At 34.4% G+C, this 17,392-nt stretch overlaps 2 protein-coding genes across 4 annotated transcripts; one reads left to right on the plus strand and one right to left on the minus strand.

Annotated features, from left to right (window-relative positions):
* Positions 1-2,800: 2,800 nt before the first annotated feature.
* LOC11442268 (protein TIFY 8) lies at positions 2,801-8,160 on the minus strand. 2 transcript variants are annotated; one of them, XM_039831889.1, is made up of 6 exons: positions 7,693-8,160; positions 6,929-7,116; positions 6,369-6,811; positions 6,165-6,252; positions 3,790-4,018; positions 2,801-3,203 (listed from the first exon to the last, which is right to left on the minus strand). In XM_039831889.1, the coding sequence occupies exons 1-6, from the start codon at positions 7,898-7,900 to the stop codon at positions 3,112-3,114; spliced, it is 1,248 nt and encodes a 415-aa protein (XP_039687823.1). In that variant the 5' UTR covers positions 7,901-8,160; the 3' UTR covers positions 2,801-3,111. The 2 variants fall into 2 exon arrangements, with proteins under 2 accessions (XP_039687823.1, XP_003603464.1); XM_003603416.4 differs by having other exon boundaries at positions 6,165-6,255; positions 7,693-8,158.
* A 2,120-nt stretch (positions 8,161-10,280) lies between these two features.
* On the plus strand, positions 10,281-17,205 carry LOC11431522 (histone acetyltransferase HAC12). 2 transcript variants are annotated; one of them, XM_003603417.4, is made up of 16 exons: positions 10,281-10,413; positions 10,849-11,081; positions 11,187-11,259; positions 11,396-11,675; positions 11,841-12,640; positions 13,013-13,291; positions 13,679-13,960; positions 14,168-14,296; positions 14,399-14,599; positions 14,686-14,831; positions 14,997-15,300; positions 15,501-15,640; positions 15,776-15,833; positions 15,920-16,321; positions 16,409-16,635; positions 16,816-17,205. In XM_003603417.4, the coding sequence occupies exons 2-16, from the start codon at positions 10,879-10,881 to the stop codon at positions 16,910-16,912; spliced, it is 3,621 nt and encodes a 1,206-aa protein (XP_003603465.1). In that variant the 5' UTR covers positions 10,281-10,413; positions 10,849-10,878; the 3' UTR covers positions 16,913-17,205. The 2 variants fall into 2 exon arrangements, with proteins under 2 accessions (XP_003603465.1, XP_024634359.1); XM_024778591.2 differs by lacking the exon at positions 10,281-10,413 and adding an exon at positions 10,441-10,580.
* The last annotated feature ends 187 nt before the right edge of the window (positions 17,206-17,392 follow it).

The raw sequence follows: 17,392 nt of genomic DNA on the forward strand, positions 1-17,392 counted from the left end.
AATGGGTCACTTGTAAGCAGCCATTCCACGGAAATTGAAACAGAAGGGAGTTGTTCTTTCCCGTCTGCTGAAAAAAGGTGAAATACAGTCCTCTTGAATTCCAGTCATTGTTTCCCAAGCAACTCTATCAGAGGGTGACAATCTGGAACTTTTTCTTTTCCAATAAACATGTTTTGGAGCCCATGAAAACCTCTTGGAGCCTCTTTCAGCAAAATTACTTAGACTGCTTGTAAGAGACAACCTTGGTGTAGCCCCTGACCTTACCTTCTGCTTTGGTTGAGATTTTGAGACAGATATGTGATGTTCCCTGAGAGGTGAGCTGATACGTACGGTACAACAATAGTGTTGGTTGCATATGTAGTAATTAATACATGGATGTCTAGTAAAGAGGGAAATTCCTTTAATATTTACAGAAATACAAAATTCATTCCATCCATACTAAATTACATGTCTAGAAAACTACCCAACTCAAATAGTTTAATCTTTCTCTCCCCCAGCTGCATTCAAAAGTTACCTTATTATCACTAATTGCAAACATTTCAAGCTCTAAAAGACACAATAAAGACAAAGGTACAGTTCCAAATATAGAATTCAAAGAGAGATCAGCATTTCTCATAAAATTAAAGGATAAGTTATTGAATACAAACAAACAATCTCAAGATTGACAATTAAAGTTATAAAGTATTTATTCGTGACAAGCTTGAGGCTACTATTGCCCGCATGCTCTATCCATTATCATTCAAATAAATAGAAAAGTTTACATGTGGCTGAATTCCTTGGGCATACAGATAATTCCATGAACATTTGGAGCTTTATATTTGTCATGGTCCTCAGTACTCCTGAATTCTGCATTATATATTTTGCAAATGGAAACTCACAATTTATGCGGCTGTAATTTCTAAGTGAGCAAGTTGTAAGATGAGATGAAAGGCATTCTGGAACAAATTTTGGTTCCTTCCGATGTCTGTCAGTGAACTTGCTTACTATATCAGCCTGACAATGATAGACACATTGAATTGTATTAAAAATAAATAAATGTAGAAGTAGAAGCCTAGAAAACAAAGGGCAATGGAACGTTAAAAAACCTTATGAATGATAAGAGTTTGAAGTTTAGGGAAATTTTCAAGCAGTTCAATCAGCCAGTTCCACTTGAGCAACCCAAGTGGACGCATAAAGTCGAATATAAGCTTCAGGTGGGTTAAATTATGAAACATGCATTGTAATGTAATGGACCCTGTCTGCATGAGCTATAAAGTTAAAGAGTGAACTAATTAACTTGTTGAATTTAAGAGACTAATGCAGAGATTGTTGGCGTTATGAAGCCAATCATACTCAATAAAATTATCAGAAACGTTAGCTCTTACCAAAATTGGATAGGCTTAAAAGCACCTTAAGACCTCCATAATTATTTTTCTTTAAACTTAAATCCTTTGTTTCCAACTCCTCTAGAATGGAGAACCGTAGAAAAGCTTCAAGTAATGTTGATAATATATGAAAGTAACAGATTCCAAGTGGAGAAGTTTGAGCAAGGGAAGATGAACTTGTGGAACTTTGTCAAGGTTTTGGTAGTAAGAACGAAAGTAGGCAATGTAGTTTTGGAGTAAAGGCAGAGATCGATGGTTAGGTTTTTAACTCCTCCTTGAACTTCATTATAAACAAAATCATTGATATCGTTTTGGGAGGGATGCCAAGTTTTAGCTGGAATTATACCGTAGAACAATACATACTCTAAAGTTGGAGAAAGGATTGTTTTTCCTTGAAAGGCCATGCTCAATTCTTCTGGTATGTCAATTTGACTTGTTCCGCTTTCATCAGCTTCCAAATTTCAAAATGCAATCAGCAAAAATTTTAATTTCAACTCAAGAGTGTGTTGTACCACGACCTTTCAACCACATATTTTTAGTAAGCATCAAAAGTTAAAAACTCTTCAAAACCAATGCATAATTAATGACTGCTTTAATGATATTTGTGCTTCATCCTTTTCTAATAACATATCCAAAATCTCCTCCCAATACAACAACTTTTCCACCAAATTGTTTCTTTATCTACTTTTCTCATCAAATAACTCATGGTGCGATCAAAAGTTTGGAAGCAGTCCTTTGAGCTTAGGTCCTGCGATCAAATGGGTTCAAACTCCGGATACCAAAAAAAATAAGTTTGGAAGCAAAGTTTATTCATCTTTGGAGCTTAATTCCAAATAAATAAACTAGTTTGTCTCCGTGAGCTTGGCTCAATTGATAAGTACAAATTCATAATAGATACAAGGTCCGGAGTTCAAATCCCCGCCACAAAAAAAAAAAAAAAAACTAGTTTTTCCAAGGAGTTTGACCTTGTACTTGTTGTTATGTATTTGCTATGATAAAAAAAAAAATTTAAAAAAAAAAAAAATGTTCTTTTTATCAATAATATGTATATTCTCTTCATTCTGGAGCTTTCAAGCAAATGAGGATAATCAAATCGCTCCTTAGGATAACAGGACTTTGGCTTAATTCACCAAAAATATAATAAAATAGAATTTTGGTTTAAATATATTTTGTCTATATAATATATACAATTTTTTGCTCCATATAAAAAATATTTGTTTGTTTTGGTCCTCATAAACAGTGGATAAATGACCAGTCATATTTGTTTGTTCCTATCTCATCTCATGGTGCAACTTCTGTTCTTCGTACGATTGAACATGTTGCAAGATAAATTTAGAATATTGACTAAATCTTCATATAATATATAACATAGAATAAGTTAGCTTGGTAACTCCATTTTTTAAACCAAAAATTGTTATATTCATTCGCTCCTATCGTTGACCAATACTTGTAAACTTGTTATTCTTTTCATATCAAGAAGCTGCTTAACCTGATACGGTGACTGGTCTAGAAACTGCAATATAAGATGTTTTTTACGGTAACACTTCATAAATATAGCTGATGTATCTGTTAGACCTCCTTACACAATCATCCTACTCTTGTTTCCCACATAATCTTTTTTTTTTTAAGGACTTGAAAGATCATGAGAAAATTTGACAAAAGAGGATGATACCCAATAAATAATCGGAAATAAGAGAAAGCTCTTGGGACTCCCATTGAGTATGAACATTTCAGCTTCAAACTCTAGTCACTGCGCTCTTTTGTCTTCGGAACTGGGATCTGCTGCTTGAACCGTCGAATTTCTGGTATCTTTAGCAAAAATACTTCCTTGATGTGCCCCTACAATCGGATATTTAGCAATCAATCAATAAAAAATTAAACAGTTCAAAAGAAATTAAACTTCAACTTGAAGACAAGAATTTTCATATGGATCATGTCGCAATCAAAATCAAGAAAATATTCGAGTTGATTCGGGCAAAGGTCTAAACTCTAAAGGAAATAGTGTGACCAATATTCTAATGCATTTAGAAAGAAAGGCATGTAAGGTAAAGAAAAGGATGACACAAAAAGGATCTAAAGGAAATAGTGTGACCAATATTCTAATGCATTTAGAAAGAAAGGCATGTAAGGTAAAGAAAAGGATGACACAAAAAGGATCGGTGGAATTGGTAGAGAAACTGTGCGCAGTTTTCAATCTCAACTGATTGTTCAAAGCTAATTTCGGTATTGTGTAATTTGAGTTGTCCGATCTCATATTAACGGCTGAGATCGTTTACTGCGTCAAACTGTGTGGGATACTGCATGCGATATTTTTGGGGTAAAAGATATTGTATTCTTTCAATCACTGCCAATTTGAAGAGGTATGGTAATACAGTATAAACTATAAAGTATCCAAATCAAACTATGTAGTATGCTTGAGGATTACCGGTTGGAGTAGATACACGGTCAACAGGTCCAACGGCGCGGCTAGAACTGCCAGCAGCAGACAACTTCCCATGAAGCTCTTCTGGGAATGCCACATTACTCACTAACCCTGTTTCATTTTCTCCACTATGCAAGTTACTATCATTGACCAGCTTTGCAGTAGATTTCGGTGAGAACGCTGTCGACCAAGATCCACCATTTGACCCAGCCAAAGCCATTATAACATCTGCCTGCATACGCCAAAGAGCGTGCAATTGTCATGATAAGCTGAATGACTTAACAGAACGAAAGATAAAAGACCTTCTGTTATGACTAGTGAAGATTTCAAGCCCAAGACAAACTATGTGTCTCTTCGAAAAAATTCCATTACAAGAACTAGACAAAGAAAGATCAAAGAAAATAAATAGATGAACCTATAAAATGAGTTTGCCCTAAATGATTTTAATGAAAAATTGGTTTTTGATAAAGCCCAAAGGCATGGATTGATCCATGTAGCCAACTCAAGTCAGAATTTAGGATATAACAATTTAACTGATCCTCACTGGATTTGGATTAAAAATTAAAACAGTGATGTTTCTGATTGTCCAATATTTATACATCAAGTCTAACAGTAACACTGGAAACAACTGATGATCAACACTTTCGGAACCAATAAACAATATCAAGCAACACACTCGCATTTCGAAGGACTTCAAGCAGATTTCTTTCTCGTTTTATTGAAATGGATATTTCACAGTTGAAGTGATTGATGGCCACTACAGTTTTTTTTACCCCACTTAGAAATCAGAATATTCCCTGCACCCTACTGTTTTGGGCATACATGTTAAAAAATCTATTGGGTTTTAATACTTGTTTTCACTACTATAAGACTAGAGTTTGGGCTGAATGAGAATCAAAGAGGGGTCTTGGGCCAGGCTTCACATCTATAAGCTATCATGACGATTACGAAAATAAGCTGAAAACAACTTATAGGTATAGCATACTATTTTTATAAGTTAATTCCAAATACTTATACAAATGACTAGGTGATAAGATAAGCTCAAATGAGCTCTTCCAAATGTAGCTTAAATGCAATGCTTGAGTCAAGACCCTGCTTGGTTAAGATTTCAGGAATGCAGATTACTATTTGTCACATTCCTATGCACTCTCAACGGAAGGGGCTTTATTGCTCCTTCAATACAACATAGGTTTGCATTCAGTGAAATTTTATACGAACAGACAGCTAATCAACTGGTCCACTCTGAGTGCATGTCTAACACAATCTTCACTGCAAATGCCAACTCTGTTAATTTTTAAGTCAGCCTTAAATTTCTTGATGGATTCGTGTTCGATGCAAAACGCTAGTGAAATAAAATGTATATGAAAGAATGCTACTTACTAACACACATACACAAGTGAATTTAACTTTAACTTAGCATCAGCAATGTGTTTGGAAAGCCAAACATTTTTTTAGAGAATTTTGAAAACTTCCAAATTTCAGCGGGGAAACATATTGAAAAGATCAAGAAAAAAATCCTAGAAAGAATAAGATGAAGAACACTCCCTAAGCTGACTTTATATACTAGTAATGTCTTAACTAAATCCATAGAAACTATCATCCAAATACATTCCTTATAAAGAACACTCCCTAAGCTGACTTTATATACTAGTAATGTCTAACTAAACCAGTAAGAGAAAAAGACTGTTTTCAAAAGTGACTCCACCGGTGTACCCAAAGCTTAAGCAAATGTATGATTGGTTGCTATGAAATCTTTTTCTATTAAATATTAGGGTTAATAGGTCTTTACCCCCCCTGTAATATAGGTCATTTCTGGTTTTCACCCCTGTAAAAGTTTTATTTTGATTCACCCCCCTGTAAAATATTTTTGTTTTGATTTACCCCCTAATAGGCTAAACAAAAACAAATTTTATTTTTTTTTTCAAGAAATTTTCGTTTTTGTTTGGCCTATTAGGGGGGTAAATCAAAACAAAAATATTTTACAAGGGGGTGAATCAAAATAAAAACTTTACAGGGGGAAAACCGGAAATGACCTATATTACAGGGGGTAAAGACCTATTAACCCTAAATATTATAGGTTCAGCACATCCACCATATTGTGCAATGACTACCAAAATAGGCTGTAGAAACAGCAACATAAGTGTTGTACGGAAATTAACTCCGACTATCAATACCATATTTCAGCTGAAACCTGATGAGTTTAAATTTAACTGTAAGTAGATTGAATGATCTTTAAATCAACCACGAATGAACCGCAGAGCGAGTTTTTTAAGGCACAATTTGTTACCCATGATGATTCACAAATCCAAACTAATTTCAGGCCTTATTTCACTAAATGCAGTTAACAGATATGACACGTTAAGAATACGAGGTCAGACCTTATGTTTGTGGACATCATCAAAAACATGAGCTTGACCTCCATAAAAGATAGTCATCTGGCGGCTGGCAGCTGTTAGCCCATGTTGACTACTGCTCAATGCCAAAATGCATAAAGTCAATCAACTTCTTTTTCCAAGGTAAAGGGAGTGAAAATAAATAGAAACAAGGTGAATTGAGCAACTGTATATATAAGATAAATTTACCTTGGGGGCGTGGATGATTCAATTATGTTAGTTAGAGGTTTTGGTCTGCTTCCACCGAGCAGCACTACAGATGAGATTTTATCAGTAGCAGTAGAAGCTGTGTTTATGGAACTTAAAATTCCAGGGCCTTTGATTCCAGTTCTAGATCCTTCATCAGCGGCAGGCTGAGAGATAAATGAAGGGCCGACAATGGTATCCCTAAGCTTGTTTGAAGCTAGTTGGTGTGCAAAAGGAGTCAACTGTCCTCCACGCGGAGGATGCTGCATGGAAGGGCCAGCATTCATGAGAATAGACCGTTCCCATTTATTCGCATCGATCTTCGTGTTGGCGGGAGCATGAAATATCTGAGAACTAGAAGATGGCTTCATTGACTGCATACCAAGTAACACTTCGTCATCATTAGGCCTTCTGGATCTCTCTCCCCCAGATGCATTTCGGAGGACCTGTACGAAGACAGGACTTAAGACATCAAAGAAAATAATATAAAAGCAAAAGTGTTTTTTTTTTTTTGGCTATTGAATATATTAGAGGAAAAGAATTAAGTGATATTTTAAAGTAACCTTCATCAAATGTGAGTTTTGAAAGGAATCAGGGACCATTTGAAAGGCATCTCTGGAGGAACCCATAAATGAGGAATCAGAATTACTTCTTTTATTCCCCACTAGTCTGTTACTTATCTCAGTGCCAGAAAAATCACTTCTTGGGCCATAGAATGGAACTCCCTCAAGATGATTCGATACCTGCTTTTCTACCAAATTGATGAGGGAAAAAACATTACATTCCTTTTAAAGATAACATAGAAACTTACTATAAACAATGTGTGTTTACAATTATAACTCTTTCCAGAATAAGAAACCAAAAAAAGAAAAATCAGACCAACACAAAAGCAAAAATTTTGATAAAACCTAAAAATTCATATCATTGTACTTCCCAATGCACAAACATTCACATGACATAACAAAGTTTTCAGTTCAAAATAATAGTATTTTCAGTATAAAATGATTAAATTCAATTCTCTGAGTCTAAATTATTTCATGGAAACAAATAATCAAATCATACACCATACTCTAAAGCAAAATAAAGTCCAGAAAATCATGACCATAAATTTGCATACGAAGGGGAAAACAATCAACTCCAACTAACTTGAAACAACCCAAATCCAAAGACACAAAAAAAAAATGAGGGAATAAATTGATACCCCACCAAAAGAGAAAAAAATGGAAAGTAAAGAAGTTTAGTGGATGAGAATAAACTCGGTAAAAAAAATGAAACAAGGGGGAAATGTGGCTAAAAATGAAAAGTTTAGTTGTTTAATAGTACTTACCAGAAGCGGTTTCGGAGGTGGAGGAGAAAGGGCCACGAGCACCGGCGGAGGAGGCAGATGCTGATGCCTCCGGTAACCTAACGTCGATGGAAGTATCAGTTGGCTTCATGCCGAGAAAATCATGGAGGAAGTGTTGGGTCCCACTGATGTTGTTGTTGTTGTTGTTTTGAGACTGTGAGTGTGAGTGAACCATTCTCAGAACCGCCATTGATTACCCATCTCACTCTGCTGCATAGCTGTGAAGTACGCTAGAGAGAGAGAGAGAGGAATGAATCAATCGTTTTCGGTGAAAAAGCAAAAGGTTCTTTCTTTGTGTTGTTAGAAAATGTAGTTGTGGAGTTTTCTGTTGTTGGTTGATTTTAATGGATGCATGTTTGTCTTTTTTGTACAAAACTTCTCTTGTATCATTCTCACACTCTCTTCGTGTCTCTAACGTTTGTTTCAGTTGAGCTGTAATCAATTCAATTCGGGACCTTTTGTCAGTTTTTCTTCTTACTTTTTTACTTTCAGACCCCTCCTTGTAAAATATCAGCTTAAAAAATAATTTAGTTTGTACTGTGCTACTTTTTTTGCACTATAGTAAATGACTACTTCATTTAAGGGTTAATGGTGTTTTACCCCATTAACCCTTCATTTAAATTTCATTGAAGTTGGAATCATCACACTAGCTTTTTTTTTTTTTTTTTTTTTTAGAAAACTTCATATGAGAAGAAAATATAAATGCAATCAAAAACTCTTGATTAAACGCATCATTAACAACAATCTTTGAGTATGAGAAGAAGATTACTTGATTTAAACTATACCGAACATTACACAATGATATAGGGTGCTAGTCCTTCGTAGATATTGTCTAGTTTAGTCATCAAAGCTTCAACGTGTTAAAAAAATGATTTTTTTTTAAGTGTGGACGACATTTTTTTTTTGAACAAGGCAAGATGAAATTTATATGAGAAATGATATTTTAACATCCATTTTTTAACAACTTTTGTGACAACTCTCTCTCATACTCTTATTGTACTTTTATTCTCTCTCTTCATTTTTCTCTCTCTATTGTTATTGTCCAATGAAAAGAGAGGAAAAAATTGTCACTAAAAGTTGTTGGAAATTGGTTGTCAAAATATCATTCCTCAATTTATATTAAAGGATAAAAGATTAAGGAAGAGCAACAAAGTTCAAACGCAACAATTCACCGGTAAGAGGAAGTAAAGTAAAAATATCTTATCAACGCTCAAACAATTTAAAGGTCGTTGCTACCACCCATATAACTCAATAGAAACAGTTACAACATTTTTCTTCAACCACCGCATCGATAAATATGGCCTTGTCCACCAAGCGAGGCATATATTTTGGGGGTCAAAACTGCCAAAGATCCAATACATAGGGGGCTGTTTTGTATTTTAATTAGTTAGGGGGCTAAAATCGTAACTTTTGAAAAGATAGAGGGCCAAAAGCGCAATTAAACCTAAAAAATAAACTCAAGTTTTTTCAAACGATTCTTTCTATTGAGAACTCGCTAACTATTTCATGCTAAACACTTTAGTTTCTCGTTTGATGCTAAAACAACTTTAATTATATTGTGTTTAATTTTAAAATTGTTCTAGAGATATAGTAAACTAGAGGTCCGACTAACGGAAATTTGTATTCATCACTACACCATAACACTTTTTTTAAGTACAAGTTTTAAAAGACAAAAATAATCTTTTGTTTATCAAACATCATATAAAATAAAAAATTGTTTGATATATTAAAAGTTTACCGTGTGTTGTTATATCTTATGTTGTGTAAGTATTGTTATGTCTATTATGAAAAATACTTATTTTTTAATAGATCAAAACATCGTGTGTCTAAGATACTCTCTATCACACCCTTCATCATTTCCCTATGTTATATACTGAAGATTTATCTCAATCTTTTATAATAAAAAAAAATGATTATGTAAATAACTATCCTTATGACATTTGTAAAATAAACAAAAAGTAGGAGACTTACATTTGATTCAACGATATTTTAACTTTTAAAACATAAAATCCATCATTTTTCACAATCTCTCAATGCAATATTTATGTTTTTATCCTTTTAACCAGTGTCCTAAATTCCCTAAAAAAAACTAGTGCCCTAAATTCCTTTTAACATTTCCAAAAAAAAAAAATTATGTAAAACTTAAATAAAACAAAAAATAAATACTGTTCAGAAGTTAAAGTTAAGAACAACCATTATTTTAAAAGTTGTCAACAAACAAAAACCACTACCATATCTTAGACTAATAATCCATCCATTTCAAACTGAGTCTAATTTTAGCTAAAAAGATGTTTTAAAATGAATGTCGCTTTTAGTTTTCAATGTACTATTAATTACTTTTTCTCAATAATACCCCTTAATTATTACTACGCACACACTATTTCCAAAGTACCACATTTTACTTTAATTTATAATGATGGGAAATGCACCAATAGTCAATAAGACTATTTTAGTAAAAATGTCAAATCTATAGACAAGACTATTGCATTTCCTAAAACGACATTCATTTCGAAACCGACATAGTATTACAAATGAGGAGGATCACATTAATCTCGTAATTATCTTGTTGTTTTCATGTTAAATTAAACAAGAGATTACCCTAAACTAAGAATATAAATACTCCTTCGTGTAAGAAGTTAAGAAGAGGAATAAAGAAAGAGACACAAGGGAGGGACCACAACAACAACAGCTTCAGCGATACAGGTTGTTCTCTCTCTCTCTCTCTCTCTCTCTCTCTCTCTCTAACGTTATCTTTGTGTTCTACAGTGTTATCCCCAATTCTTAAACCCTAACCCTAACCCTAATTTCATTCATTGTAATTGGGCCTTTTCTTTTTAGCGCACTCCTTAATCAATTCATCGTTTTTCAATGTCGGTATTGTTATCATTTGATCATAATAACTTCAATCTTGTTCTTAATTTCCGTTTTCATTAATCGATTTAATTCACATTCTCAACCTGAATGAATTAACAAATAAATGTGGGTTCTTAATAAACGAATTCTTGATAAATTTTGACAAATTTAACTGTGAGCTTGTTTAAAGTTATGATAATCATGTTTTCCCTCTTTATGGTGCGTCAAGAACATTGTTGGAATTTTCTCTAACTGATATTTGTGTATTATTTTTTGTGGCTTCAGAATGTGAATTGTTTCTGATAAGCTGAAAAGATGCTTGCGAAGGGTTCTGAACTTGGTGGGAATATTTGGAGAGAATTGCCAAGAAATTCTTCATCAGTTGTCTCAAACACTCCGCAAAAGAGATGTTTTGATAAATTATGCAGTCAACATGTAAGTAATCCAGCAGGATTCTCCACAGACTGGCGTTATCATCCTGAAATGGCATACAACCGTCACTGGATAAGAAAAAGAATGTAAGTGAAAGTGATTTAATTTTCATAGAAACGTGGTTGCTTCAGTTTGCTTCAACTTAAGATTGCAATTGAATTGAGACTATGCTAACTATAAATTTTATTCAGTTTTGAAATCATTCAGAATGAGCAATTTGCCCCTATGCTGGAATTATTGCTACTTACCACTGCTGCTTCAAAGGTTTGTTTCTTGAAATGTTGTGTCTGAACATAAAGTGCTTTTTTTTGCTAACAACATTTGCATATAATAGTATAAAATGCAAACTATACCTGTATTCTGTCAATTAAGCACAGTTGTTTTTCTACGAATTTGGCAGGAGGAATATATGAACCTAGAGACGTTGAATCAGCGTATGCAAGCTCTAGTGGGTCTTTCCAAGTCTGATGCCGCTGGTTATTATGACGTTCCAGAAGGGAGACTATCTGACCCTTTTATTGTTCATGGCCTGCCTTGCGTTCCTGATGATGGTTCGCCAACCCCCCTACTTGCTGATATGTGTGTGCTTCCTAACTTACCCGTTTTGTATGGTGGAAGCAATCTGGATGCTAACACCAGATCAAGTAGCAACTATTTTCCTCTGAAACACGCAAATAATGGTATGTTTAAATTAGATTGTGATTTCTCCCCAATTTTTAATCCTTATTCGTGCAATATTGATTTCATCTTTGCATATTACTGACTTTGTGCTTCTTTCTTTGCTAGAATTATTTTTGTTTTTAACAAATGCATTGCTTTACCCATTTAATTTGCTACTTTTGCAGTGGAGATGAATCTGTCAAAACAGAGAGATTGTTTGGGGTTTATCCAAAATAACGAGTCTACGAGTTTTCCTACTTCAATGGGAAAGTCCATTCAATTTGAAGATTTACATTCGACATTCCCTAAACTTGTTTCAGCGGATATTTCGGAACAATCCAATCTTTCTCCTGGCACGAGTTCGTGCTTAGAACTGGAAGATACAAGGCGAAATAAATCCCAGGAGTTGGATTTTCAGAACAGTTTCACTCATGCCATGTTACAACCTACGAAAAGACAGAAAATGACAGAGTTTGCTTTTGACGTCTCTTGGGTTAATGATGCAAGTTCTGATCAATCGACTTACGAGATGGCTCAATCTTGTTCTTTTGAAACACTTTCAGAAGTGCAGCAACAGTTAGAGACTATCGAGTCTGGAATGATTCCCTCAAAAGGCTTAGAGTCTGGCATGATATACAGCAGAAACTCAATGGAAATCAACAGTAGGCCTACTCTCAGGAAGGAGCTTAAAGATATTGATGACGATGAAGAGGACATACAAGGCAGAACTGGATTCATCCAGGAGGGGGTAAATGCTAAAAAAGAACTTATTATTGTTCATGTGGGTGAAGAGGACATTCAAGGCAGAACTGGATTCATCCAGGATGGGATAAACGATAAAAAAGAAATCATTGAGTCAAAAGATGATCAAGAGAAGCAAACAAAATCCCCAAATACAATAGTTGAGGCTGTTTCCTTGATTGATTTGTTCACACGTGATCAAATAGAAGAACATATTAGTAGTCTGAGAAAGGAATCTGTTCAGGTTAGTACACCACCTGCCAGTGTTTTCAATTACCTTGATCTGTTTATGTATGACTGTTATGATTTATGTCATGAACCAACTATTCCAAAAGGTAAAGCTATTTGGTTAAAGCTCATGAATGGTTCTTCTTTTAATCATTGGATGTTACGTATGCATGTTATCGTGAAATATTGAATGTCTGTATTTGCGTGCATGCTCAGCTGACAGATTTTATATACATTTGTCAATTTCTGCAAAAAAAAATTAAATTTATTTTTAGTTTGTGATTTTTATTAAAATTACATTTTCTATTCTGCAATTTACATATATACATATTTCTTTTTGCTTTTGAATTTTTAAGCCATATAGAAGTTAACAATTCTTTTAACACAGATTACATCTAAGGAGGAAGCAGGAATTGATGCAAACACATGCCAATTATGTCAAAGGAAAAAGCTTTACTTTGCACCAGTGCCAATTTTTTGTTCATGTTGTGGCGTACGCATCAGGAGAACCTATTTTTGTAGAAAAGAAGAAGAATTTGATGCACAGGGTTGCATTTGCTCCGTGTGTTATAAAACTTCTAAAGGTGGGAAAATTACATTCAATGGGGCATTTGTTTCTAAGACAAATCTCGAAAAAAAGAATAACGATGAAGTTTTTGAAGAACCCGTAAGTTTCAATATCGATTGCTATATAATTCAGCTTTATATACAGAGAACTATATAGGGTTAATAGGTCTTTATCCCCCTATAATATAGGTCATTTCCGGTTTCCCCCTTGTAAAATTATTTTTTTGATCTACCCCCTTGTAATTTTTTTTTGTTTTGATTTACCCCCCTAATAGGCCAAACAAAAACCAGTTTTATTTTTTTTTTCAAGAAATTTCCGTTTTTGTTTGGCTTATTATGGGGGTAAATAAAAACAAAAAAAATTACAGGGGGTAAATCAAAAAAATAATTTTACAGGGGGGGAAACCGGAAATGACCTATATTACAGGGGGTAAAGACCTATTAACCCAACTATATATTAACTCTTTACGACTGTTGTTTCTTCTAGTGGGTTGAATGCAATAAATGCAAAAGATGGCAGCATCAAATATGTGCACTCTACAACAACAAAAGAGATTTGGATTCCAGTGCTGAGTATATATGTCCTGTATGCCGCTTAAAAGAAATTGAAAACGGAATTCATGTTCCTTTACCAAAAGCTGCTAATTTTGGTGCTAAGGACTTGCCAAGAACCATGCTTAGTGACCACTTGGAAAAAAGACTTTTTGAGCGTCTCGTAGAAGAGAGAGCAAACTGGGAAAAAGTTGAAGGGAATGAGAATCTTGATAAGGTAATACTGAGAAATCAGCATGTATGCACATAAACTTCAAATATCTTAACATTTTCTTATTCTTATGCAAGCAAGTAAATTGATAATAGTTATAAATTAGTATTCAGTCATGTTAATAAAATTATTGATCTTTTTCAACCAAATATATATTGATTTGAAAATTCTAGATTATTTACGTATGTGCCTTGAATTACTGCAAAATTGTAGGTTTCAGCAGCAGAAAGTCTTTCTATTAGAGAAGTGTTATCTGTCGACAAACAATTGAAAGTGAATAAGCTGTTTCTGGACATCATTCCAGAGGAAAATTACCCTGCCGAATTCTCTTATAGATCAAGAGTAAGTTCAGTGGTTTATTATTGAATAAATAAATATACCACAAATTGCATCTTCAGAACTAAATTTCTCTTGATGTCTACTCTATTATGTCTGTATTTTCAGGTTATTCTTCTGTTTCAGCAGATTGAAGGAGTAGATATATGCATTTTTGGAATGTACGCCCAGGAGTTCGGCTCCGAATGCGGCAATCCAAATCAGCGTTGTGTACACATTTCATATCTTGATTCTGTCAAGTATTTTAGGCCTGAGAGAAGGACAAAGAGTGGAGAAGCCCTTCGTACCTTTGTTTACCATGAGATATTGGTATTTTTCTTTTAAACTCTATTTCTATGCCAATAGAACTAAAAATTCCATTCTTTCTATTTATGTTTTTTTCTTCCTATCATCAGATTGGATACCTTGATTTTTGTAAGAAACGGGGTTTCTCAACTTGCTACATATGGGCCTGTGCTCCTTCAAGAAAAGGGGATGATTATATACTATATTGTCATCCTGAAGAGCAAAAGACTCCGAAGAATGATAAGCTACGCCGTTGGTCAGTCTTTCTTTCTCCTGATGTGTCTCTGTGTTGAATTTTGTGAGCTAGTGTATGCATTACATTGAGAATTTGAGAGTACATTTTCCTTCTTTTATCTTCTTTGTTTTCGATAACTAGCACTGCCATGTAACCACTGAATATTTATATTGTTTGTTTATGCAGGTATCTTTCTATGATAAAAAAGGCTACTGAAGAAAATATTATTGTTGGTTTAACCAACGTATATGATCATTTCTTTGTTCCTACTGAAAAAGGGAACTCCAAGGTGACAACTTCTCGATTGCCATACTTTGATGGAGACTACTGGTGCGGTTATGTTATGGAAGCAGCCAGGACCATTGAAAAAGAGAGCGGAGGAGACTATGAAAAGATGTTGAAGAAACAGGTACCAAATAGAGCTTTAAAGACCATGGGACATGCCAATCCTTCTAAAGACACCGCCAAAGACATTCTGGTGATGCAAAAAGTATGTCTACCTTGTCTTTTACTTTCATCCACGTCTTCCCTTTTTAGTCATCCAATGGGATATATTCTTTTATACTTGAGTGAATGAAACATTGCAATGTTCTTATCATAGACCAGTTTAAGTTATTTACATGATATGTATATGTGTAATCTGAATTCTGAACCTTCTTCCTTTTCTTTTTTCCCCCCAATTTTCATTAGGTTGGCCAAAAGATATTGCCTACCAGGGAAAACTTCATCATAGCTCACTTGCAGTATTCATGCATACACTGCCATGAAGTGATAGTGTCTGGGAAGCGATGGTTTTGCACTGAATGCAAGAAATTTCAGGAGTGTGAAAGGTATGATAACTTGAATACATATTTGAACTGATTGTTTTTCACCTCCCTTTGAAATGAATACATACTTGAACTGGTTTTGCATTGAGTGCAATAAAAAAGGCTTTTTTGATTGACTTTCATATCAACATATTTCAGATGCCATAGTTCTGATGCACACATTTCAAAGAATGGCGAGGTGCATGCACTATGTCAGGTAACAACCTAAACCTGAAGTTTTTCATATGATTTTCTCATCATTAGTAATTTCATGCAAAACGTTGGATTGTGTGCTGTTTTCAGGCTGTTGTTGATGATATTCCCTCCAACACTATGCATAATGATATCATCCTTGAGAGTGGATTATTTGAAAATAGGAACAGCCTTTTGAGTTTTTGCCAGAAGTATCAATTTCAGTTTGACATACTCCGCCGTGCCAAGTATTCCTCAATGATGATCCTCTACCATTTAAACAACCCTACTCTGGTGACTGTTGGAAAATGTAGCATTTGTTGTGCACACAATATATTTCAAAAGTGCTGGAAATGTGAGATTTGTCCAGAATGTGCCATTTGCTCTGCTTGCTATAAGGATAGAGGTGCTAACTGCCATGAACACAAGTTGACTCAAAATGAACTCACATTGACTCAAAATTATTCAACACCACTATGTCAATTTGGGAATCGTGAGTCAAATGAGAAAACGGTATGAACTTAATTCTCAGGATTTACTGTTTTCATTACTCGTTTGTTTTGGATTATTGTTCATATTTGCTAACTTACACACACGCAGATGCTGAAACTGCTGGATGTTTTGAAGCATGCATCTCAATGTCGCGCAACTAATGCTGAACCATGCTCTTATCCAAACTGTTCTCAAATCAAGAAGCTATTCTCTCATGCTCGCAGGTGCGAAATTCGAGTAAATCGGGGCTGTCAGCACTGTAAAAAGATATGGTTTATACTAACTGCCCACTCCAGGAATTGCAAAGACTCGGAATGTAGAATACCACGTTGCAGGTGTGTTACTGTTAGAATTCTACACTACCTATAGAATTTGAGAGAATTTGAATATTCTCCTCTCTCGTTTATTCTTTGGCTAAAGTATGCATAGATATACTTATTCCTTTCACAACAGTCATTTTTTTGGCTAAACTATGCATAAATAACTATTTCTTTATATTTATTTTGATTTTGCAGGGATCTGAAGAAGCATATAGAATCGAAAGCAATGCATTCCGAATCTTGGCGTGGAACTGCAGTTATTGAAAGCGACGCAGCAGTCGTTGATCAATGATTCTTTGTGAATATAGAGTTCACAGTCAACAACAATAAGCTACTATACAGCTTTCAAATAATTAGTTAATAAGCTTATCGATAGCATTGATTTAGTAAGTGATTAAGCAGTCAATGTGTAGCAATTAGCTGCCAATTTTCGTAAGTTTTGATGAAGCATATTAAATTTCGTTGAAGCTAACTGTATATAAAAAAAAAAATAGTTCAACATAAGTGTTGAGATTTTCATCTTTCCTTTTTTGTGTATATAATTTTGATCATGTATATACAAAGATTAGCATTGCAATTGCCTTATATTTTAATCTCTAAAAGCAAGAGAATCGATTTTCTATTGTGATGAATATATTTTCAATGTTGAATGGATAAAGGAAATATGTGAAGTGAGTTTAAGTGATCAGATGAGATGATGGGGTGATGATGGGAGAAAAGGAATGGAAATGAATGGATCAAGTGTGTTGGATTTTAATGCTGGGCCTAATCT

This window comes from Medicago truncatula, chromosome 3, assembly GCF_003473485.1.
Source record: "Medicago truncatula cultivar Jemalong A17 chromosome 3, MtrunA17r5.0-ANR, whole genome shotgun sequence".
NCBI classification, from domain to species: Eukaryota; Viridiplantae; Streptophyta; class Magnoliopsida; order Fabales; family Fabaceae; genus Medicago; species Medicago truncatula.

Coding starts and splice junctions, on each gene's coding strand:
- LOC11442268 (XM_003603416.4), bottom strand. CDS start 7,900: ATGGCGGTTCTGAGAATGGTTCACTCACACTCACAGTCTCAAAACAAC. Junction 4,019..6,164: donor ATGATGTCCACAAACATAAG/GTCTGACCTCGT, acceptor TGGCGTATGCAG/GCAGATGTTATAATGGCTTT. Junction 3,204..3,789: donor CCGTGTATCTACTCCAACCG/GTAATCCTCAAG, acceptor ATCCGATTGTAG/GGGCACATCAAGGAAGTATT.
- LOC11431522 (XM_003603417.4), top strand. CDS start 10,879: ATGCTTGCGAAGGGTTCTGAACTTGGTGGGAATATTTGGAGAGAATTG. Junction 11,260..11,395: donor TTACCACTGCTGCTTCAAAG/GTTTGTTTCTTG, acceptor CGAATTTGGCAG/GAGGAATATATGAACCTAGA. Junction 14,297..14,398: donor AATTCTCTTATAGATCAAGA/GTAAGTTCAGTG, acceptor CTGTATTTTCAG/GTTATTCTTCTGTTTCAGCA.